Here is a 24,061-nt window from a genome sequence, read left to right on the forward strand (position 1 = left end):
CTCTGGGAAGCCTGTTCCAATGCTTAACTATCCTTTCAGTGAAGGAATTCTTCTTGATGTCCAACCTGAACCTCCTCTGGTCCAGCTTGAGGCCACTTCCTCTCGTCCTGTGCTAGGTACCTGGGAGAAGAGGCTGACACCTACCTTGCTACAACCTCCTTGAGCAAATGGTCATGTTAAGAAATACAGTCCTTAAATGTGTTCTGAGACAGTATCATATCCATTGACTTCATCATGCTTTGCACAACACTTTACGTGCCAAAGTTAATGTCAGTTTACCACCATTTCATGTTTTCCCAGAAGCAGAATTATCACAAAATTATTATTATTTTGCAGTCATTCATGCTACCGGTGGTAAATGTGGTGCTCTGAAAATGATTATTTTATTGAAAAGTGGCAGATGCTAGCATCATATGGATTAGTCAGAAACAGCGTCACGAATGTTAGGTATATCAGGGAATCCTCTCTGAATTTTCATGTAAAGAATGGTGTGGGGATGAAAGAGCCAAGAATATCTCAAATATTCTTGATCTCGCTTGCCAATTTATTACAGTGCAAGCTGTGGGGGGTTTTGTTGTGTGCTATATGTCAAATTGTTTTGAGGAGCTATTTGAGGACCTGTAGTTTATGGCATGTCTATGGGTGGTCTCTGAACTCTTCAGACTGATGTTCTTCAGCACTAGGACAGAGCAGAATATTCTTATGAAGGACTAGATGCAGTGACACCCTTCTGAGTTCCTTTGTTTAGCCTTTAATGAGGGTATTCCTTCATCAGAGTTGCAGTCTCCTCTTGGAATTGAAGTGAATGGATGGTAGTTAAAGCAAATGACATGTTTTGATGCAACAGAAGTATATTTTCTGTGAAGTTTTAGCCACTACTGGAATAAGAAAAAATGAGTCTAGAAAACCCAGAAGAGAAAGACCTGGATGTAGAAAAGCAGTCACTCTGAGTTAATATAAATGTCTTTTTTTCTCCTCAATCCAAAGACAAATAGCTAGTGTTCAGTAAATAAATGACTTGTCAGATAGATTGACAATCTTTAACATTAATAATGATAGTCCTAGTGGTGTAACAATATCTGGTTCTTAAACATATATTTGTATTAATTATTTCTAATACCATCTTATGACAGTCAGTATTGTTGCCATTTCACAGTATTTCTGATTGTACAATGAACATGTGAAGATAAACCCAACAATTCAGGAACTAGAACCAGTTCATCTGTAGACCTGTGTGCGGACCTGTTAGTTCTGAGAGAGCACACTAAGTAGACAAAATTGACAAACAAGATGGTATCTCAGCCTTGAACTTCTATTTTTGCATTACATTGTATTCCAAATTAGATAAAGCATGTTAGACAGCTGTGCAGCATTGTTGCTTGGTGTTCTTACCTTGGCAGAGAAGTTAGATAAGACGTGTAAGAAAGCATAGGGATTGAGTCAGTTTCTGGAAAGATGAAACGTGTAGGAGAGAAGAAGGCAAATCCTGTGATTTGGGATCATAAAATGGAGCAATAATTATAGGCTACAGGGCACAGAGTTGATACCCTGTTTGGGAAAGTGGAGCTGAGCAGTGGGAAGATTAAGAACAGTGTTTTAAATGGAAGCTTCACAGGTGCACTGATAGTGTCTCAACTCTCATATTTTCTAGGGTTAGCTCTCACAACAGAGGTGGGTATAAAATCTCAAGTGATGTGACTTTTCTTATGGAATTAATTCTTTCAGTTACTCAGGTGAACTTATATCAGGCTCTAGTCAATAAGCTCAATGACTGCCTGGATACCTAAACATGTGATGCTGTAAGATAGCTTCTTGGAAAATGTCTCTTTTAAATAAATATTGCTTTGCTTTTTTCAGAAAAGTGTGGTAAGTACTCATCTGTGTCATAGTTTATTAGTGTGCCAGGCACAGCTTCTGAAGTAAAGTTATATATGCAGAGATAATTTGGGGATTTTCAGGAGAATTTGGTTGCCAGCATTAAAGAATATGAAGGTAGTTTTTATAACCAAAAAAATATAAATGTAAGTCTAAAAGCTAAATGGATTGCTGTGGGAAAGATCATAAAAGGGCCAGATATTTAATTGAACTTGGCAGTAATGACACCATTGCAGACTGCTGATGCAATTTTTCTCCATACTTTTCTCTGTGTGGCTGCTGCAAGCATGCTAAAGAAACGCTTTAAATGAACACTGTATTTCTAGCTCCCCTTCCAGTAAAAAATGATGCTCAGACACCCCAGAGACCCTATTTGTCTTAGACAGAACAAAACAGTACTTTTGTCTGACGTATCAGTCTTCTCAGTGGTAAGAATACTAGGTACCATCTGCCTCTGATTTAAATTCATTGTATCATACTGTGTGAAAAATCTTGTCTTACAAAATAATATTTAATCATTTAAATCTTTTAAATATTTTATATTCATTCCATTAGAGTTAAACCATAACCACAAAACTTCACATTTTCTTTTGAAGTGTATGTGCCTAGAAGTAACAAATCATTATTATAGCCAGAGGGCTTTATAAAACATTCTCTAATTTTTCAGTTTACAGTGTGTATGATGACACTTTATATACTCTGTAGTTAAATTTGTTTTCTCATATATTCACTTCCTTTCATCTTAAAAAAGATACATACAAACATTAGAGAAGTATAAAACCATAGTATAACCATTTTTAAAGGACTTGTGAAAAATTCAGGATTTTTGGTAAGGTCTGATGAACATAAAAGATTCTGATAAATACTTAGCATTCCTATAGTGCTGTTTTTATTAGTGAGTCTTAAAGTCCTTTAGAAGGATTGGAGTTATCACAGCTGAGGAAATTCAGGCAAACTAACATTAAATGGATTCCTGAATGTCACCTGGTAAACAAGTGAAAAGGCTACAAATAACTCCAGAGCCACAATACAGCAATTTCTGCTTTGGACTACAGTGTTTTCTCCTGCATTCTGATCTCCTTTAGTTAGACAGTCTTCCACTGAGAAAAATAGTTGCTTATAATAATTTGGAACATTTGTTTTTGCAGACAATTAAAAATATAGAGGTTGGTATTTTTAAAGATATCTGTGCATGACAGGCAAATTGAGGCAAAGACCTGATTCCCTTAGTCTTTCTTGTCAGCTCTGTTATTTTACTTAAATTGTTGCAAATATATCTACAAAACTTGAGGGTTGTGCCATCTTTAAACTGCCTCCAGCTCAAAAATGGGTACTAAAATGTAATATAGCACAGCTAATTTGCTCTGGGGTTGGAGCAAGCTTCACAGCCCATTTGATGCACTGCAGTGATATTGCAAGGTTTCTGTAAATGGGTAGGGTTTTTTAAAAGCTCTCTTGCTCTGTACAGAACACTGTAGTTATTGTTGTTAATGCAGTGTGGTCACATCTCATGTCCCTTGAAGGAATTTTGGTTTTGTTCCTTTCTGCTGACCTTTCGTACCACCTCTTTTCCCCTGTGCAGCCATTAAACAGGACAGTTTTTAAGTGTTTATGTCTGCAGAGTTTATTTCTAGTGTACACGTGTATTAATACTTAGAGCAGAGCACTGTTCAACACCATTTCAGTGCATACTCTTATTTTAATGGAATTAAACTTTTCTCCAGCATCTAGAGAAGCAAATTTGCCATTAAACTAGATAATGAAAACCTTATCTGTGTTTCATAAAGTCAATGTATCCTTTTTGTATCTAGAAAGAGTTGTGTCAAATCTTACTTTCACTTAGTAAAAGGGAAAATAACACATCAGGTAGTTCAGATTTCTCACTGGATACCACCATTTATATTTGGAAGGGGCAATCTCTTAACAGAAGACTCTCAGTGAACAGCTGGTACACAGTAAATTTCTCATTACAACTGCCTTCAAAGTGATTTTATGACTCATCCTTGATTTGATACCAAGACTAGAAGCTTAAATTATGTTACATTTTTCTTTCTTCATACTTCAAAAAATGTTTCCTTCAGAAATAAATGAACAATATCTTAATCTCTTGATTTATGTAATTCTTGACAGTCTGAAAAATCCTAATAAATAATTGATCTCTTTCGGAAAAACCAATTGCTCTCCACTGGCTTATGCAAAAATCAAGTTTCTTTCTAAATAAGTAAAATCTTTATTCTCATGTTGATTTAGTAGGTTTTGAATGTTCTACTGTGAAAAAAAATATTCCAACACAAAATGGCTTCATATTGGCGACTGTAGTTAAATCATTATTATTATACAGCTAGCCTGTGTTGCATGTACAAAGATATCTTCCAAGAAACGACCTTTGCATTCCAACATTCTCAAGCCAAAGCAGTTGTTAACCTTGAAGACTACTTTTTAATTAGGAGAGTGAAAATTTTTCATGATGGCAGACTTATGAGAAAAGTATTTACCATGTACTTACTGACAGATCTGCAGTATTCCCACTGAAACTGTGGGAAAAAAATTTTTTATAAGATAGAACGCTTCAAGGGGGAGAGAGTTTTCTGAGAAGCAATCGCTTGGAGGCCACTGTAGAGAGTGGTGCCTTTTATGCCAGATGTGTCATTGGGTGGAGATGTGAGAAGATGTACTATATCTAAGAAATTAGATCTTTAAGATAACAGTTGTCAATTCAGTGCTCCTGATGCTGTTGTGAGTGCTACAGTAAAGGCTCTGCATCATATCCTTATGTTAGTATGGTTTAGGGGTGTTGAGGGTGTGCAAGGGATGATAGCTACCTCTAGCACTCAGTTATGGCTGAGCTTTTAAATCACTTGTAGTGTTTATACATGCAATGGTGAAAGTCTGTCTAGTTTACCCATTTATTTTAAGATTATGTGGGGGCTGAGTTGTATTAACAGGCTTTGAAGTTGTAGAGGAAGCAGAACAATAACAATCTCAGGCATAACACTTCCAAACTTTTCTTGAGCTCTGTCACAAGCATTCAATCTGCATATTAGCAGTGTTTCCATTTTCTGGAGAATGCAGTAGACAGGGTATGCAATTTCAGAACTCATCAAATAACATTTTTGTCAAAGGGCTGACAAGCATTGTGAAAAGGCTAAAATTCATCCTAAGGTTTTGTAATATTCTTTAAACGAATAAAACCCAATCCCTTCTTTACCTGCTTAAGCTATTTTCCTTTTTTCCCCTCTATTCCCATTTGTTTCTTTGGTCTCCATGAATTGTTTTGTAACCTCATTAGGATTTGGGATGAAACTTAAGATTTTTGGGTTACAGTTCTCCCTGTAAAGTTTTCAAAAGTAGATTTTCTAAGTGTGTGTATAATTATATTCCAATTTGCAACATTTGTGATGGCAAATATAAATCTATGTAGTAATGGGCATGTGTGTTTGGGATTTTTTGATTTTTTTTTTTAATATCCTATGAAGGGCACCTCCTCACAAGAAAGGCATGGGTTCATGAAACAGATTAAAAATACATTTGGTATTCTGTTCTTTCACTTTGACCCCTTCTGTCTTTTCAGGCTGTTGTTTGGTTGAACTTTGCCTCCTTTACCTTTATATTTTCAGATAATTTTGCATTTCTTGAAGATTTTTCTTCAAGGTCCCAAAGTGGTGACTTCTTCTTGTGTTGGTCCAGAGATCAAATATGATCTTGGTATCTACTTCCAGCTTTGCCAGAAGCTTGGATTCCAGCTTTTTACTACATGTACTATTTCTTTGGGTTTGAGATATTTCTTTGTTTTCATATCGTTCTGGAGACTAACAGTGTCTGAAGGAGAAGGGAAGCACTTGGCACTGGAGGCCCAAGAATACACTAATCCTTCTTCAGGAGTCAAAGCACAGGCCACATTGTGGCACAACAGAGAAATAAGTATATAAGGACTGAGACGGTATCTTTGATGACTTTGAAAACATTCTGGCTTCATGACTGAAGGTTACCTTTGCTTAGCCATAACATGGATTTTACAGCCTGGTTTAAAACTCAGAGCAGCATGGCTGAGCTTCCCACGTGACAGAGCTGAAAGGATTGCTGAGTGAGTATAGAATATGTAAGAAAACTCATTGTTGGCCCAACCAAACATTTGAGGAAGCTTTATTTGAAAAAAAAAAAAGGCATCTGTCATAATTTTGATAGCGGAGAAGAACTATCTAGAATGAATAACTGAAAGGTATTTGGGGCTATTCTGTTATTTTTGAGTTAGTATATAGTTTTTCAAAAATACTCTAAGTTTTTTAGATTCTGTAAGATTGTCCTTGGGTTTTTTTTATCTTTTCCCATTTTTATCATGATTATGATACTGAGAACTTCATTGTGATTTAGTCCAGAAATTGTCAATGAAAAATCTAAATGTTTAATTAAAGCAGAAACATTAAATGTAATGCCAAAAATAATGTCATCGTTATTTGTGTTAGAAAAGTTGCAACATGACTGACCTCAGCCAAGGTACACAGTACAACTAAAAGCTCCATGCAATTCACTTCCTCTGCAGAGGGCAGCCAAACTGACCAGGGTTCAGTCAACATAAATTTGAAAACCTCAGCTTGTACCTGGGCAGTAATTTAGATTTGAAGTGGCTGTGATAATATGGGCAAGGAACACAGCAGAAATGAAAGACCTAGAGACATCTAAATTCAATAGTTTGGTCAAATGAGCATCCTGACAGGAGAGACAGTTGTAGCAAGAAGAGTGAAAGCACATTGTACCACATGTGTAAGCTTCAGAACAAGATGGGCCAGCATGGCCTTAGACTCTAGTCCAGTTTAGCCAGCCAAGAACCTTTGTGTGATGCCTACCTTTAAAATTCATAGAATATTTTGTGTTGAAAGGTGTCTTTAGAGGTTATGTAGTCCAACTCCTGTAAAATGAGCAGAGATATCTTCAATTAGACCAGGTTGCTCAAAGCCCTGTCAAACTGACCTTGAATGTTTCCAGGGATGAGGCATCCACCACCTCTGTGGGCAACATGTTCTAGCATTGCACCACTCTCACAAAAGATTACTTCTTTATATCTAGTCCAAATTTGCCTTTTTTAGTTTAAAACCATTACCACTTGACCTATTGCAACAGGTTGTACTAAAAATTCTGTCCCCATTTTTCTTATAATCCACCTTTAGGTATTGAAAGGTCACAATGATGTCTCCCTGCTGTCTTCTCCAGGCTGAACAAACCACCTCTCTCAGCTTGTCTTCATGGGAGAGGTGTTCTGCCCCTCTGATCATTTTTGGGCCCCTCCTCTGGACCCACTCCAAGAGGTCCATGTTTTTCCTGTACTAAGGACTCCACAGCTGGATCCAGTACTTGAGGTAGAGTGGAGTAGAGAAGAAAAATCACCTCCTCACTATACACCTCTCACATCTTGATGTATAGCAATACTTCCACCTCCACAAAGAAGATGAAATATTTTTACTTGCTCTGAGTCAGTCTTTCTAACTGTCAAGATAAATTAGAAGAACTCATACCACAAAGCTCAGAGTTCTTACTTTCCCACAGGAGTTCTTACAGGATTAGCCACGTAGGGGAAGAATATTGCTTTGTAGCCCTTCACCTGAGATTTGTGAAGTAAAGTACAAGTGTGATGGTCTTTCTTTTTTAGTAGTCTTAATGAATTGACTTCAAAAACTGGCCAAAAGTATCAGACCTTGGAAATTGCTGATATTTGCTGGATCTTTTTGTTTCGTGTGGTAAACTTTGCTGTGTTGGCTTTAGTATAAAGTATGGTTTAAGTGAAGTAGAAGAAAGATGCCAGTATTAAGAACCAGGCAGTTACTTTGATTGTAACTTCTGTGCTTCTTTGTGGTGATTGCTGCATGTCTTGTGCTTCTATAAAATGACAGAAAGAACTGAAGTTCAGATTGATTAGAGATAATTTGAAGGCACTTACAATTTGCAGACTTTTAGTCATTATATTGATTGTGAGGATAGATGAACTTAAATCAAGTTTCACTTAAGATTTAAACTTCACTGGTCAATTTTCATATCTAAGGAGTTAATTTTGGTTTGGAAACATATAACTTATCCTCATATATGTGTAGATGGTTTTTAGTTTTTTTAAAGTTTGTCCAAGTTATGGTTGGAAGAAAGGAAGCTGCTTTCAAAAAAAAAGTTGCTATAAGTGTCTCTTTCCTCTGTGCAGATTTATTCTTTGTTTATCAGTACTGCGGCTATCCCAATTACTTTAAATTTTGGCTCACCTTTTATTCTCTGAGCAGAAAAGTTTTTAATAGCTTAATGCCTTGTTTTCTATCTTGAAGAAAATTCTGTTAATTGGGCTAGAAAGAGGCCAGTATACATATCCTGCTTGGTAGTTGACTCCTTGTTCATTTGAGAACTCCTGACTTTCTCCTTGGAAATACCTAGTGCATGTCATTTATTCCCACCACTCTCATCAGCCTTCTTTTGTTTAGGTTGGTGCAGATAGGCAGAATACTGAAATAACATAATCTGAAGTGCTAGTAATATAATTTTCAAGGCAGTGTACTCCAGGAGTGACCATCTTGACTTTTTTTTGACTGTGCATCTTTAGATTAGGTGCTTCCATAAAAATGCTTTCAAAAATATGGCTAAATACATGGCATTTCATCTTTGTATCTTCATAATATTTTTGAAAACTAATTAAAAAAATAAAACCACATTGCGGATTAAATTAGGTAATGATGCAATGGTCCATTTTAGGACCAACTGTAATTTCAAAATCTCATCAGAAGTTTCTAGGTTTAGAATCTGTGGTCATCAGGATGGCTTACTTTTTTTCTCCTTTTCTTTCTCTCTTTCCTTCCTCTCTCTCCTATTATTACAAAAGAAGGTGTTTGCCCACTTTTAATCAGAAAAGTGATGAAATATATTTGTGGTAATCTCTCATTATTTTAACAATAAAAGCTAAAAAAAAAGAAATCATCTGCCAGGTTTTGTTCTGGTATCTCTTACAGTGCTGTTTAATATGTACAGCTGCTAGTGATGCTTGCTTTTGTAAAGAGAGCAAGAAGTGACTGTGTAAATTTCTCAGGAGACCATGATCATCTGATTCCCAATTCATTCCAAATGAAGAATATACTAATTAAAACAATGGTAATATTGTTTTTGCAATTATTTGTAAATTATAATTGACTTAATGAATTACTTCTACGTACTCAGTTCTCGTGAGTGTGTTTGGGAAGTTAGACAGCTTGCCAGAGCAAAACTTCATCAAAGAAAACACTGGCAGAATCAGTGTTATTTCAAAGCAAGTCAATCCTGAACCTTCCCCAAACCATGTAGTAGCATCAGTGTGCTTGCGGCAATGAAAGGAATTGTCTTTTTCAACAACATGTGTACCAATATTAATTTTTTTACAGCTGAGAATGTGTTTGAACTACACAGTTGTTTTACAATCGCTTTGAATCATGAGATGTTGGAGCAATTAAATTCTACTACATGACTTCTCAGCAGAAGTGAAAATAGAAAATCAATAACAATGGGACATTGGCAGCATATGAAAACAGGACTTGATTATTTGACAACTTTGAAGGTTTATTAAGAAGGGATTTGTTTTGCCACAAATTGCCTTAAAATTAACAGTGAGAGCCAAAGCATGTGATGGTCTTGGTGCAATGGACTAAAAAGGTTACTTGTAGAGGAGTTCTTGAAAGGAGCAAGAGCAGGGGCCTGAAATTTAACAGATTAAAGACAATGGTTTATGTAGCCATTTTTAGCTGGGCAGGTAGAAGCCACATTTTAGAAATACTCTGCAGTGTGGAGTGTTAAACACAGTACAAATGTGTAAATCTATGGAAGTAAGAGACAACTTAGCACCCAAATTACAGAACTATGCATGTGAGAAAACCATAGATCTGTTCTCCCCTGCTGTGTATGTATCACAGAACCACAAAATATGTAGAGTTGGAATGGACCACAAGGATCAATGAGTTCACCTCCCGGCCCTGCATAAGACCATCCCCAGAAATCACACCATGTGCCCGAGAGCATTGCCCAAGCATTTCTTGAACTCTATCAGGCTTGGTGCTGAGGCTACTTCCTTGGACAGCCTGTTCCAGTGCCCATCCACTCACTAGATGAAGAATCTTTTTCTAATACCCAACCTAAACCTCCCCTGACATAACTTTGGGCCATTCTCTTGGGTTCTTTCACTGGTCACCACAGAGGAGAGATCAGTGCCTGCCCCTCCTCTTCCCTTCACAAGGAAGTTGTAACTGCAGTGAGGTCTCCCCTCAGTCTCCTCTTCTCCAGGCTGAACAGACCAAGTGCCCTCAGCTGCTCCTCATACAGCTTCTCCTCAAGGCCCTTCACCATCTTCATTGCCCTCCTTTGGATGCTCTCTAAGAACTTCATGTCTTTCTTATATTGCAGTGCCCAAAACTGCACACAATATTCAGGGTGAGGCTGTCCCAGTGCAGGGCAGAGTGGGACAATCCCCTCCCTCAACTGGCTGGCGATGCTGTGCCTGATGTCCTCCAGGACATGGTTGGCCCTCCTGGCTGCCAGGGCACTGCTGATTCATATTCAACTTGCCATCAACCAGGACCCCCAGGTCCCTTTCCAGAACAGAAACAATAGAAAAAGATATCCTAAAAAAAGCTCAAACCTTTTGACTCTGCCGTCCAATACTCTGGGGTGTGTTTGAAGTCATTGTCTGGAAGATACCTTTGAAAGATACTGAGATTTGGAAGTTTGTTGTCATAAGCTTTCAGTGAGAAAAGCTGAGAGAACTGCTGCACAGTCTTTCACTTTACCCACATGAACGTCACTGTCAGGAACTACACCACAAATGGGATGACCCATCTGTCTCCTGACTGACCAGATCCAGGAGAACAGGGGACTGTTACACCTAAGCGCCAAATGGTAGCTCAGATACCTTTGCAGACAATATTTGCAATGTATAAATCTGTGGTGTGGCTAATAGGCAAATCCATTGCTGCAAAGAAAAGTCATTGCTTGTTGTTTGCAGTGCAAAGGAATTCCATGTATCTCCTATGGACATCCCTTTGGAGAAGGTACTAATGTTCCACTGGACTAGGAATAAAATGGTTCCCCCAATCTTTGAAGTAGACAGGTGAGGGAAACAAATGGTTTCAAATATAAGTCTTCTAGATGTTGGTTCATTGTACAAAGATTTTGATGGGATGCTTCTAAATAAAATAAAATACTTAGATGATCCCATAATTATTTTTCCACATTCATACAAGTGTTCATTTCATAGTAGCCTCTCTAAATAGCAGTCATGGGCTTTTAGGAAATCTGTACTACTCTTTTCTTCTCCTCCATCCTTGCCCTCTTAGATATACAGTCCTCCTTTGAAAAGACTGTCACTTTAAACTGGTGCATAGTACAGTTCATAGTATGGATTATTCTGTGCAATTTTTTGAGCTTTTCTAATTGAAATTCCCTGCCCTTTGTCCAAGTTCTCTTTGAAGAATCCATTATAGCAAGGGAAATTTTCCTCAGCTTGATGTGATATTTCCAATTGAAAATGGAAATCCCTCATCATGATATTGTAAAGCCAAGATAGAATTCACAACTCTGTCTGCAGGAGGTATATATCTGTTCACCTTATATTTGCATGGAACTTCCCTGTTGATGCAGATTCTGCCCGTCTACGTATTTAGAAAACAGGATCACAGTGATCTGTGCTCCCTCATCTGTTCCCCAGGTGAAATGGAAGCACACCTGCTTAAATAGCAGAAATACCTATGTGATAGGAAGACCAGACCAGCCTGATTTGAGTTCTTAGTTCATAGGTAAATATAATTATTGATATTTGTTCATCAGTCTTCCTCATAAATAAATGAGTGAAAACATAAATAAATTAAAGCAGAATGAAGCAATACTAACAATCTAGGCCTGCATTGCTTTAGACATGTCTGGCTCAAGAACCTGATGAACTTCTTATAACCTATTTTGAAGCATTTGTTTTGTCTCGCATTGTAGATAAGTAGATAACTCTCTCTAAAGCTGTTTTCCAAAATCAAAGTATCTAATTAAATAGTAAGGAAGTTTCATTTACTTATTAAAGAGGTCCCAAAAACCTCTGGTGTATTTTCTGATCCCTTAGACTCAGTTTCTCTTTTCCTATTTACAGTTCCTACACTCTTAAACAACTTATATATATATATATATATATATATATATATATATATATATATATATATATATATATTTCTACCAGTCTGGAGGATGTTTGTGAAAGCTGTCCCATCTTAAATCCTTTTAGCTTGGTAAATTAGTCCTCTTTATTAGACCATGTTAATATTTATTGTCATCATGCACATTACTACACGTAACTAAGAGAATGTTATTCTTAGTACGTGTAATATATTTGTAAAGCAGAGCTATTTGGTGCCTTAGGGAGATATCCACCTGCTGTGTTTCAAAGAGAAGACCTGACTCTTATATTGCAGAGAAGTATCATGCTTTCAAGAATGGCAAAATGCTGTGGAAGCAACTGAAGGAAGATGTTACCAGCACGTCCTTGTCATTGCGCTTCTTTTATAGACTGTCCCTAGATCTGGCTTCAGCAGAAGGGATTCTGTGAGAGCTTTTAATCCATCTCAAGCAAAATAAACTGTATGAACTCAAGTGCTCCACCCAAACTTGGGCAGTTGATTTGCCCTGTAAGCAGATCAGAGGTCTTTCTTACACCTGGTTCAGGCTGTAGAGCTGTTCAATGATACCTTCTAACTGAAGAGCAGCAGGGTGAGTTGAAATGTTTTCTGTTGCCACAGGCATTCAGCAGATGAAACTGTCCTCTAACTTTCACATGATCCTAACAGAAGGTAAATCATTTGGGGTTTCTATGTGTAACACTTGTGTTGCTGACTTTTTAACCAGTTATGCAACAGAGGGTTTAGTTCGTTAAACTGCAATTGCCTCACTGTGGGAGCTTCTGTCCCACAACTAGTTTCTGCTTTATACAGTTTTTCATATTTATTTATTTATTCATTTATTTATTTGTATTTTTTAGTGAGAGAACTTAGTAAAGTGTCATTTGTGATGGAAAGTGAAAGTTTGTAATTTTCTTCCAACTTCAGTTGCTGCTTTTCTCTGTCTGCACTTCTGTAGTCTGATGCTTGCTTTTCTTATATCTGAAACCGAGCAAGTGTTTTCCACACCCTAGTAGCTTAATGAAGCTGCACATTGACTCTCCTAGAAGTCCTAGGTAATTCATAGCATGCCAATTCCATGTTCCAAAAGGGCATATGTTTCTAGAATGTCTTGAGCTAGTATCTGAGGTCAGCCAACATTTCATGCTCTATGTCACTCAGGTGGTCTGGCTTCTTAACTTGATGGTTACTTTGTTAGAAGTATCAACAATCATGACTTAAAATGCTAACAGTTTTTCTGTTCCTATGTAAGGTAAGTACACGTGAGTCATCTGAAGGTGGGGTACGTGCCCATATGCAATTATTTATTCTACAGTAATGGATTCTTTGAGGTATATTGTCTACATGGCTACTACCATGAGTACTCCTTGTCTTCTACCATTTGACCTCTAGGAAACAATTCAAGTGCCAAAGCACATTTTTAGACTAACTACTGTTTCTGGCCTCTTGCTACTTCACCAGAAGGACACAGGTTTCCAAGTTGTGTGTCACATCTGTCAGCTCTTGCAGTCACCCTGGATACCCTATAGTGTCTAAAATGTCCATATATGTCTGTGTTTAGTTGCCTGGCTCTCTTCCTTTCTTTTCACAAAATCTGCTTTTAAGCATCCTGTGTATAACACTACTTTTTAAAATAACTTCAGTTATTTGTGAAAAGTAAACAACTTTTAGCATTTCCCAGTCTGCCTAGAAAGTTATTATTCTTAGCTAAATTATATTGCACATAGTTGTGTAGAATGATTTTTTCAGATTATTTAGGTTTTGTAAATACTTTTCAAAAGAATTTATATGGTTATCCTCTCATGTTTGCCATCCCCAAATAAATCATTAGGAAAAAATAAATGCAGATAGTCTATTTTTATTCTTTCATTTTCCCTACTCAGGATTTATAACTAAAAAGGTGTCATGAGCTGCAATTCTGCTAAAAGACTATGATTTGTAGTGATTGGTTTCAAAACAGTTACATGTAGGCACTTATATAAAATTTCAGTAAAAGTTCCACATAGTGTTGAAAACCTTTTCATTTCTGTACGTAATCTTCCATGACTGTATATGTACCTACATCTAGAACTGGACTGTAATTCTGCAACCAGAGATATTTTTAGACATTCTTAAGTTTTTAGCTTCTCTGGGGACACCCCCTTGTCGCAGGGGAGAAGCTTGCATGCCCTCATGAGGTTGAGAGCTATGTTGGTGGTGGTATGGTCCTCTGGTAGGGTCTCCCATGGCAGACAGTTCTCAGCTGAAGAGTCAGACAAAGTGTGTCCATGGACAGGATGGGCTCGCTAGTCCTCTGGCAACCGTCCTAGGAGAAGGACAACTCTAACTCCAAACCTGGGCAGATGGGGCTCACTTAGCCCTGTAAGGCCATCCATCTAAAAGAAGGATACTCTAACCAAACCTACGTCCTAAGGTATTCGCTGTCACCATCCAAGCTCGCTAGGCCGTGGCAGATGAACCTCAGGAGTAAAGGGTAGGGCCAGTTCCGCACATGCTGTGCCTCACCTAAAAAATCCATTGTGCAGGCTTGAAGAGTTCACCCACACTGCAAAGCCCTGTAGCGACAGGCGAGGGTCAAAACGGCAGGTGATAGGAAGCATCTGGAAGCCGCAGACCCAACCCTGCATGCAGGCGGTTCAGGATATTGGTCATTTGAGACTGACCCTGGAGAGGACAGTCTGGTTTGACAGCATCCTAAATGACCAAGCAGCCTTTTTCAAGGACAGCACTGCTTGCTTCACACAGAGAGGGGCCTAGAAAAGGTGGCCTAACCAAAGCTCATCTCCACCCTTCACCCGGCTGACTAACCACAGCCAATGGGTATCTTCTGATGCGGCCAAACAAAAACAAAGAGACAAAGGCATACACCTGCCTCCAAAGATGTGTTCAAATTAACACTCGCATGTTGGAACATTATAGCCATGTTTGATACTGCAGATAGTGGACGTCCTGAGCATTATTCTGCTCCAATTGCCCGCGAACTGTCATGACTCAACATTGACATTGCTGCTCTCAGTGAAGTTCGTATTCATGAAGAAGGCAGCCTTAAAGAACATGGTGCCAGCTACACACTCTACTGCTCAGGCAAACCCAAAACTGAAAGACACCTTTCAGGAGTTGACTTCATGATTAAAAACTCCATTGCCTTCACACCTGAAAATCTGACGACAGGTCATTGCGATTGCATTATGTCCTTGCGCCTCCCACTACACAACAAGCAACATGTTGTTCTTTTTAGCATACATGCCTCAGCTCTCCAAGCTAACCCAGCAAAAAACCCCAAATTCTACACTGACCTCCACTGCCTCACCCAAAGGGTTCCTGTAAATGATAAGATCGTTATCCTTGGTGACTTCAATGCCAGAGTAGGAAAGAACTCTGAAGCCTGGAAAGGAGTACTGGTCAAGCATGCAGTTGGAAACTGCAATGACAATCGATGCCTCCTGCTAGAGTTTTGTGCAGAACAGCAGCTCACCATCACCAACACTATCTTTCAACAAAAAGACAGCCTGAAGACAACCTGGATGCATCCTCAATCTAAGCACTAGCACCTCATGGACTATGTCTTAGTGCATCAGAGAAATGTTCATGATGTCCATCATACCCGTGTGATGCCTGGTGCAGAATGTCAAACAAACCACCGCCTTGTGCATTGCAAACTTCATATCCACTTCAAGCCCAAACCTAAGAGGAGCTTCAAACAGCTACAGTGAGAGACAGCTTTCAGGTAAACCTTCAAACTAGACTTAAAGTTCATCCCATAGATTCCTCTCCTGAAGCACTTTGACAACATCCTGCAGTCCTCTGAAGAGTCCTTAGGGTTCTCCTCCAAGAAAAACAAAGACTGGTTTGATGAAAACAATCAAAAGATCCAGGAATTGTTGAAGAAGAAGATAACTGCTCACTAAGCACACCTCGCTCAGCCATCTTGCCATGTAAGAAAAGTCACCTTTTCATCTTGCATGCAGTAAGCTCCAACAGAAACTTCAAGACATCCAGAACAAATGGTGGCTCAACCTAGCAGAAAAGACTCAACTATGCACAGATTTGGGTGACCACAGAAGATTCTATGAGGCCCTGAAAGTAGTGTAGGGACCTACACAGCAGGTTCAAAGCCCCCTACTCAGTGCAGATGGCCAAATGCTTCTCACAGATGAAAACCTCCATCCTGAACCAATGGGCTGAACATTTTCAGACTCTCTTCAGTGCCAGCTGTACAGTCCAAGGCTCAGCAATTCAGCTCATTACACAACAACCAGTGAAAAATGAATTGGATATAGCCCCTGTTATGGGAGAGACACTTAAGGCCATACAGCAGGTGGAAACTGACAAGGCAGCTGGGGTTGATAGAATTCCACCTGAAGCATGGAGGTCAAGCACTTCATGCTAAATTTCATGAGCTTGTTGTGTGTTGCTGGGAACAAGGCAAACTACCACCAGATCTCCGTGACGCAGTCATCATCACCCTGTACAAGAAGAAAGGAGGAAAATCAGACTGCTCAAATTACCAGGGTATTACTTTGGTCTCCTCCATTGCTGGTAAAATCCTTGCAAGAATACTTTTGAACAGATTAGTACCCACTATTGCAGAAGAACTTCTACCTGAAAGCCAGTGCGGTTTCAGAGCCAATAGGAGCACCACAGACATGGTATTTGTTCTCAGACAACTGCAAGAGAAGTGTAGGGAACAGAACAAAGGATTCTATGTAACTTTTGTTGACCTCACCAAAGCTTTTGACACTGTGAACAGAAAAGGCCTGTGGCAGATCTTGGAACATTTAGGATGTCTTCCAGAGTTCCTCAAAATGATCATCCTGCTACATGAGGATCAACGTGGACAAGTCAGATCCAATGATGCACTCTTTGAGCCCTTTCCAGTAACCAATGGTGTGAAACAAAGTTGCATTCTTGCACCAACTCTATTCACAATCTTCTTCAGCATGATGGTCCTAAGAGCCACGGCAGACCTTGATGAAGAAAACATCATCTACATCTGATATCGTACCGATGGAAGCCTATTCAACTTAAGGTGACAGAAGGCCAACACCAAGATCCTAAATCACCTTGTCCGTGAGCTGTGTTTTGCTGATGATGCTGCCCTCGTTGCTCACACAGAAGCAGCTCTGCAGCACTTAACATCCTGCTTTGCAGAGGCTGCTGAGCTTTTTGGGCTGGAAGTCAGCTTGAAGAAGACAGAAGTTCTCTACCTACCTGCACCTCAGGAAGTCTTCCATCACCCCCAGATCACCATAGGTGAATCAGAGCTTAAGTCAGTCCAGCAGTTCACCTATCTGGGAAGCATCACTTCCTCAGACAGTAAGATTGACAAAGAGATAGACAACAGGCTAGCAAATACATATAGAGCCTTCGGAAAACTCCATAAAAGAGTCTGGTGCAATAAACACCTGAAGAAAAGTAGAAAGATCAGTGTCTACAGAGCTATTGTACTGTCTACTCTTTTATATGAGTCTGAATCATGGGTCATCTACCACCACCACCTGCGGCTTCTCAAATGCTTCCATCAGTGCTGCCTCCATACAATCCTAAACATCCACCCGTCTGATTACGTGACCAATGTGTCCATTCTTGAACAGGCAGGTGTCACCAGTATCAAGGCCATGCTGATGAGAACGCAGCTGTGCTAGGCAGGGCATGTCTCCAGGATGGAGGATCACCCATTGCCTCCCGAAGATTGTGCTCTATGGAGAACTCACCACCAGCTGCCACAAGAGAGGAGCCCTGAAGAGGAGATGCAAGGACTCCCTGAAACAATCCCTCAGCCTTGGCCATATTGACTGCCACCAATGGTCCACTCTGGTCTCCAGTTGCGATTCATGGAGACACACCATTCACAATGCTGTTGCTTCCTTTGAGAACGCATGCAGAGTCAGTCTTGAGGAGAAGAGACAACACAGAAAGAACCATTCCTTGCCGATATCACCTAAGGACACTTTCTACTGTGTCTTTTGTGACTGGCCTTGCCTATCCTGTATCGGCCTTTTTAGCCACCAGCACGCTTGCAGCAAGTGTGGGTATTACCCTTCTTAAATCTTCGTTCATGAAGCCTAGCCATGATGATGATGATCAATTTTTAGACATTTTTATCTCTACAACTTAGTTTCTACAACCAATTAAGAGACTTAGCAAAACTAAATGAGGCCATTTGAGGCTGGAGGCCTTTATTTTATATTACCTCTTATGAAAGCACACATTCCATTCTTTGTGGATTTTAAACATAAGTTGGAAAAGAGCAGAGATGAACCTGTATGTGGAATGAGAGGAGAGACAATCTGAAGTATCTTAAAAATACTGCTCAGATCAGAAATATATTCTTTGCCAAGGTTAGAAAAGAGAAATGTATGATTGGTGCAAATGGCAAAACATACATTTTGTTTGCTTTCTGTTTTTGTCTCATGGTTGAGGAAACTGAATTGTTGCTTGGGTCCTTTCAAATTAAATTGTTGAGCAACGTCTTCTTTTAGAAACATTATTTTAAAAGTCATCCATTATTTTTTCCAGTGTCTTTTGCCTTGAATATTGGTAAGTTTTGTTCCCACTTTGTATAGACTTTGCCATTCCTTCTTTACGTTTGATGTGTGAAATGTCAAGAGTGGAATATGTAACAAGGTTTCATTACAGTCTTCCACAAAAGGATATGGTTTCAAGAGATCATCTGTCACATTTATAGTGCTTTGCACTGATTGTCGTTATTAAGTGTCACCAAGTTTTCATCTTGTATTACTCTTCCCTGTGGTACTACATTGTCAAATTCAAATGTGCTTTCTGAGCATAACCACAATCCACTCAACTCCTAGCTTTCTTCTGCAAGAAGAGATCACCACAGAATTTCTCAATGCAAGGATATATGATCTTTCTGTAAAATTGCATTTTACATCTATTTCCATTCATGTCTTTGAAATTCTTGTGAAAGATTCACTGAAAGTTACAAAAAATTGCTGAGGGTTTTTTTTTATTTTTTGGTGCACAGTATAGATGAATTATTCCAGTAAAATTTTAATTTGAACATGTGATTTGAATTTGTCCAATGTTTCACCTAAGGGATGTTGACCATTATTTTATGTGTCTGATATTTTTAGTCTATACACATGTTAACATTTAGTTTTCCAAAGGATTCCTATTTTAATTTGCGGGTATAAGGCAGACTCTTGCACTGTAAAATGTGATGGTTCATGAGAGCCTGTCTGTCATTAAGACGTCTAGGAACCGTGCCTTATATAGTCATACAGAAAGAAATTCTCATGGAAACAGCATTATGGAGGTGGCAGCTGCAGCTCTTTATTTTTGTATGTTGAGTTTTGCAGTAAAAGGTTAACCCTTTAAATTATTGATTCAGAATTGCAGTTATGTCCTCCTTAAATGCAGAATATATGTGTATTGAAACAAATTTCTGAAAATGTACGTAAGAGTCTAAACAGCTTAATAAGAGTTAAAATTAACTCTGTACCAGATTACCCTGCTATTGCTGAAAATTTGGACAAGAACTATATTTAGATATTATGATGTGATTAGAATTAGCAGTAATTGCTAATATCCTTCCTCACTTAAGCTTTTTTCTTCATTAGAGGCTGGCAAGCAATGTTCAGAAAACTCCATATGGAGGTATCTTTCCCCCAAAATCTCTCAGCTTTTCAGTTCCTGGTCGATCATCTTGAAACAGAGGAGTAAAATGTGGACAGTGAAACTATGAGTGTAGAGATAATGAAACAGAAAAACTCTACAGTACCCACTCAAGTGCAGACTGTGATGTTAAGGGGTGACTTGGCAGTACAGGACGAGTAAGAGCAAATAGATTCAGTGATTTCTAAGGGACTATGTTTTTTGAGAAGCTGACAATTTTGGAATCTGGGCACAGAGCCTGGAGATCACTGATACCAACTTTGCCAACCACATTCTGGTGGTTTCTTTAGATTTATGAAGAAGCAGAAAAAACTGTAATCTGGCTGGACTCTATTGCTCCTTTTCTGTGTTGTTGCTGGTGACAGTAGAAGCTCACATTCTTCATTTGTTGCTTAGTAATCCTGTTGTTATATCACCCACTTAGGTCCATGGAACCTTGCTTATAACATTTACTAGAGTGAGAAAACATTGCTCTGCCTCATCTGAGATACCAACAGCCAACATGGAACTTGGTCAAGGCACCGTGTTTTTGCTGTATGAAATAATGCCTCCCTGAATATTGCTACTTCAGTTTTTAAATGCTATAAATTTTCTGCCTTACATGTTTCCTTTCTGATCATCCTACTGAAGGTATTCCAGTGTCTCCAAACAAACCTTTGCTATGTAAATGAGATTTCTTTGCTTACCATCCTTTTATAAGAGGTACTCTGAAAATATTACTTAGTTCTGACTGTTGGTTTTGTCAATTAGCTGTGTGTGGGGAAATGGGAGAAATATTACACATGTGCAGATGTGATGCTAAAAACATCTTCCTGGATCAAATTAAAACAGAACTTGAATAGATTAGTAGTGCATGTGTCACAATACAGTTGTTACCATAGCTATAGAACAATTTTCTCATGGATTTTTATTTTACATTAGAAACTTGTGCCATGGCAACAACAATGCCTGTTAAAGATCTAACTCTGTCCTTATAATTTATCTATTACAGCTCTTTTCATTTGTATTATTAACAACTGTTATTCTCCTGAAGGTACTTTAATTCTGAACATGGAATCTCTTGAGATACAAATGTGAATAAGATGATTTCCTTACATCAATGCAAAATTCGCAGTATTTAGTATGTTTCTGATTTTCTTAATGTGCTCTGCAGTCTTGGAGTCAGATTCAGGGAAAATTCTGTGAGTTTGATGAAGCATCTGTAAATTATAACTCTCAAATACGGAAAGTGAGAAATGATATTCCGTAGAGTTCTATATATGTACTGCAAGCAACTGTGTTGTGGTGCATCACTGCGGTGAAAATAAATAGCTGATTGAATTGCAATCTGCTGCCTAAATACCAGTTTAGTTGTATATAAACTGGTGATAATAGCAATATGTATCTGTGGCTTTCAGATTATGGCAGAACTGAATTTATTTGCAGTTCCAAATGTAAATGTTTTCCATGTAACTCAGATAGGGCAGTATCACAGGGATTTTCAGAAGTAATCTGCTCAGATGGATAAGCTGTACATGCACTTGTAATAACACTAAAGGTCTGTAGAAATGACATCTGTTTATGTTTTGGTATTTATGATACTATTTACAAGTAAAAAGATAAAGTGGTAAGAAAAGCAGTATCTGGTAAAGAAGAAAGATTTTTTTCCCGTTGGCTTTTTTTTTTTGATTACAAAAATAAACATACTTGCAAAAAGAAAAAAAATATAAGCAGAAAGCTTCTCTGCACTGGAATTCAGTCCAAGAGTTTGAACTTCACCTGTTCTCTCTCCCTTGTATCAGTCTGATCTCTGACAATGGTGGGAGTTTACATACTTCTTACTCATGTGGGTATGTTAAAGATGTCTTAATCTCGAGCAGAATCTCACCTATTGAGTTTTTCATGTAAAGGGAAACCACCAAAGCCAATAATTTTTGCATCATTTACTTCTCCTTTTAAATTCACCTTCAAAATAGCAGACATATATATAATTCAGCAACTTTCAGAAATCAAAGAAAGTGAGAATGCCCCATGACCTCCTTTTCACCTGCTTTTCCCCCCTAAATCTACTTTTTGTGGGTTTATTGGTCCCTTAAGCTCTGTCATGTCCTACATTTGACCTTTCTCCATAACAGCTCAAATCTTTTTAGTTGCAAAATGTCTGAAGGATATATTCTAGTCAGTTGTTTCTGCAAGAAGAAAAGTATACTTTATTAGGTTTCACTCTTAAGCTTGTTTAGAATTTTATCATTATCTTCTAACAAATAAGAAAAACATTTAATTTTATATTTTTACACTGCTGACTAGTTTAAGAGCGGATGATGTTTTGAAGAAAAACAACACTGAGGAAAAACCACTGAAGCAAGTCAAACACTGCTTTCTTTTAGAAGTGATATTTTGAGATTTGGTTGTGGGGTTTTTTGCAAGCAGATATTTTAGCTAATAGGAGAAAACTGCTCAATTTCTTTGCAAATTATGACATGATTCTGTTTCACTCTTTCTGGTAGCTACTGCTGTGCATATAGTCCTACAGTTAGAGTCTATATATGAGTGTACAACTTCTAGCAAGAATGAGATGAATGTACTTATCTTTAATGAAGTAGTTATAGAGATGTTACTGTTAGTAGGGACACAGTTATTCTGAGCAGAATATACTAACTTAATGCAATGTGGATAAAGTGATGTTGACCACAATGCTTTCAATGGGGCAGCGCAGGTTAGAATAAGTCTCTTTTTTTTCCCTCTCCTACTCCTTACAGCAACAGGCATAAAAAAGAGCTATAAACTTTTAATCATTGCCTCTGAGCTGTGCCAAAAAGTGCATTTTTCTGTATTCCTTTTTGTGTGTTTATGTGCTTGTTTCAAAAGACTTGATTATGTATTCTTTTTTCCAATAGTTACTATTACTATTCTCAGAAGTTCCTAGAAATAAAACACTGAGATCTATTCTTTAGAGACTCTTGGTAAAAAGGCATCATAGTGTAAATTCACAATTATTATAAGGACTATAAAATGAAAAATTACTAAGAATACTCCTGACTATACTGGTTTGTCATGTTTTTTACCACCTACAAACTAACTACCTAGTTCATCATACTAAACTGTATAATTTGTACACATATTAACTCAGTAACGAATTAAAAGGGACGCCATCAATTTGATGGAATAGCAGTGGTATAATTTATTTTATAAATTTGTTTTTTCATGAAGTTTATGTGTAGCTCTGAGAATTATTGGCTGTTCTTCAACCAATCAGGGTAAAGTAATCAAGTTTAAGGAGTTTGTTTTTTTTAAGAGAGTAATAAATCAGTTCATTGAATATTTATCTTTTGTTTCTTTACATAAGAAAGAAACAAACAGCATACAAAAGTAATTTTGAGGAGAGTGTTTTGTTGTTTGCAGTAATTTATCATCCTGTTCTTTTTACAATGTACTCTCTCATTTCAGAGCAACTTTGCCAGAGTGAAACATCCACTGAAAGTGAGCTTCCTGAAGGGCACCCCGCTGAGCAGTTTGCAGGTTTACTTCATGGATCATCACCTGCATATGACCCACCTGAAAACCCACTCCACCTGTACAGCAAAGCCAACCCATGCAGTGGTCCATTAGAGAAAAGCATTTTGAGCAAGAGCACAGTGCAGCAGATACAGCTACGGAAAGAAAGTAACTCTGATCCTCCTGTTAAGAAAAAAAAGCCCCCAATTGTAAACAGAACCATATTTCATACTAAAAATAAACCAGTAGAAAATCATACACTGGTTGGCCCGCCAAGGATAAGTGAACAATGGGTTACCACCACTGGGGGATTTGTGGAGCGAGCATGCACGCTGGGGAGGATACGATCTTTACCAAAGACTTTGCTGGAAATGCATTTGTGCAAAAATGTTTCAAAATCTGATTCTAATCTTATCACCCATCCACCAAATGACAAAAAAGCAAGAAGCAATTGGAGTGAACCCACACCAAAACAACAGTGCTCCAAAGGGAATTCAGAGAGAACACCTTCCTTCACATCAGAATGGGAAGAAGTAAGTTTTGTTCATTTTTTAGGTCCTAGAAAATAGATGGTCATGTGAAGATGCTGTTATTGTTTTCAGTTTCAGAGATGAAATAAAAGGTGAATCTTCCACACTGAAAATCCTCAGAGAGAATGTCACAGTGTAATGCATGGTAGTTCAACAGCTGGCAAAGCATTTCTGTTTCAATGCTGCCCACTCAATAAAGTCTATTGTTTTCATAGTGAACGAAGTTAACCATAAGTAATTCTGCAATTTGTTGTGGCATTGAAATTATTATCTACTAAATCCCTTACCACTGACACTAATAAAATTTGTAAAATCCTTTGTAACTATGCCCATTATTTATGTGTTTGCTAATTATTTCCCACTATTATTTCTTGCCTGCCAGCAAGAGACAGGGAAAAA

The 24,061-nt window shown here is 38.1% G+C and overlaps 1 protein-coding gene across 7 annotated transcripts in view; it reads left to right on the plus strand.

Moving 5' to 3' along the window:
- The window catches only part of ANKS1B (ankyrin repeat and sterile alpha motif domain containing 1B), a 437,255-nt gene that overhangs the window by 185,377 nt on the left and 227,817 nt on the right, over window positions 1-24,061 (plus strand). For all 7 annotated transcript variants that reach the window (XM_071552016.1, XM_071552018.1, XM_071552019.1 and 4 more), the window contains one exon: window positions 23,085-23,665. In XM_071552016.1, coding sequence (XP_071408117.1) covers window positions 23,085-23,665 — 581 coding nt within the window. The remainder of the gene's footprint in view (window positions 1-23,084; window positions 23,666-24,061) is intronic.

Source organism: Pithys albifrons, chromosome 3, assembly GCF_047495875.1.
Source record: "Pithys albifrons albifrons isolate INPA30051 chromosome 3, PitAlb_v1, whole genome shotgun sequence".
NCBI classification, from domain to species: domain Eukaryota; kingdom Metazoa; phylum Chordata; class Aves; order Passeriformes; family Thamnophilidae; genus Pithys; species Pithys albifrons.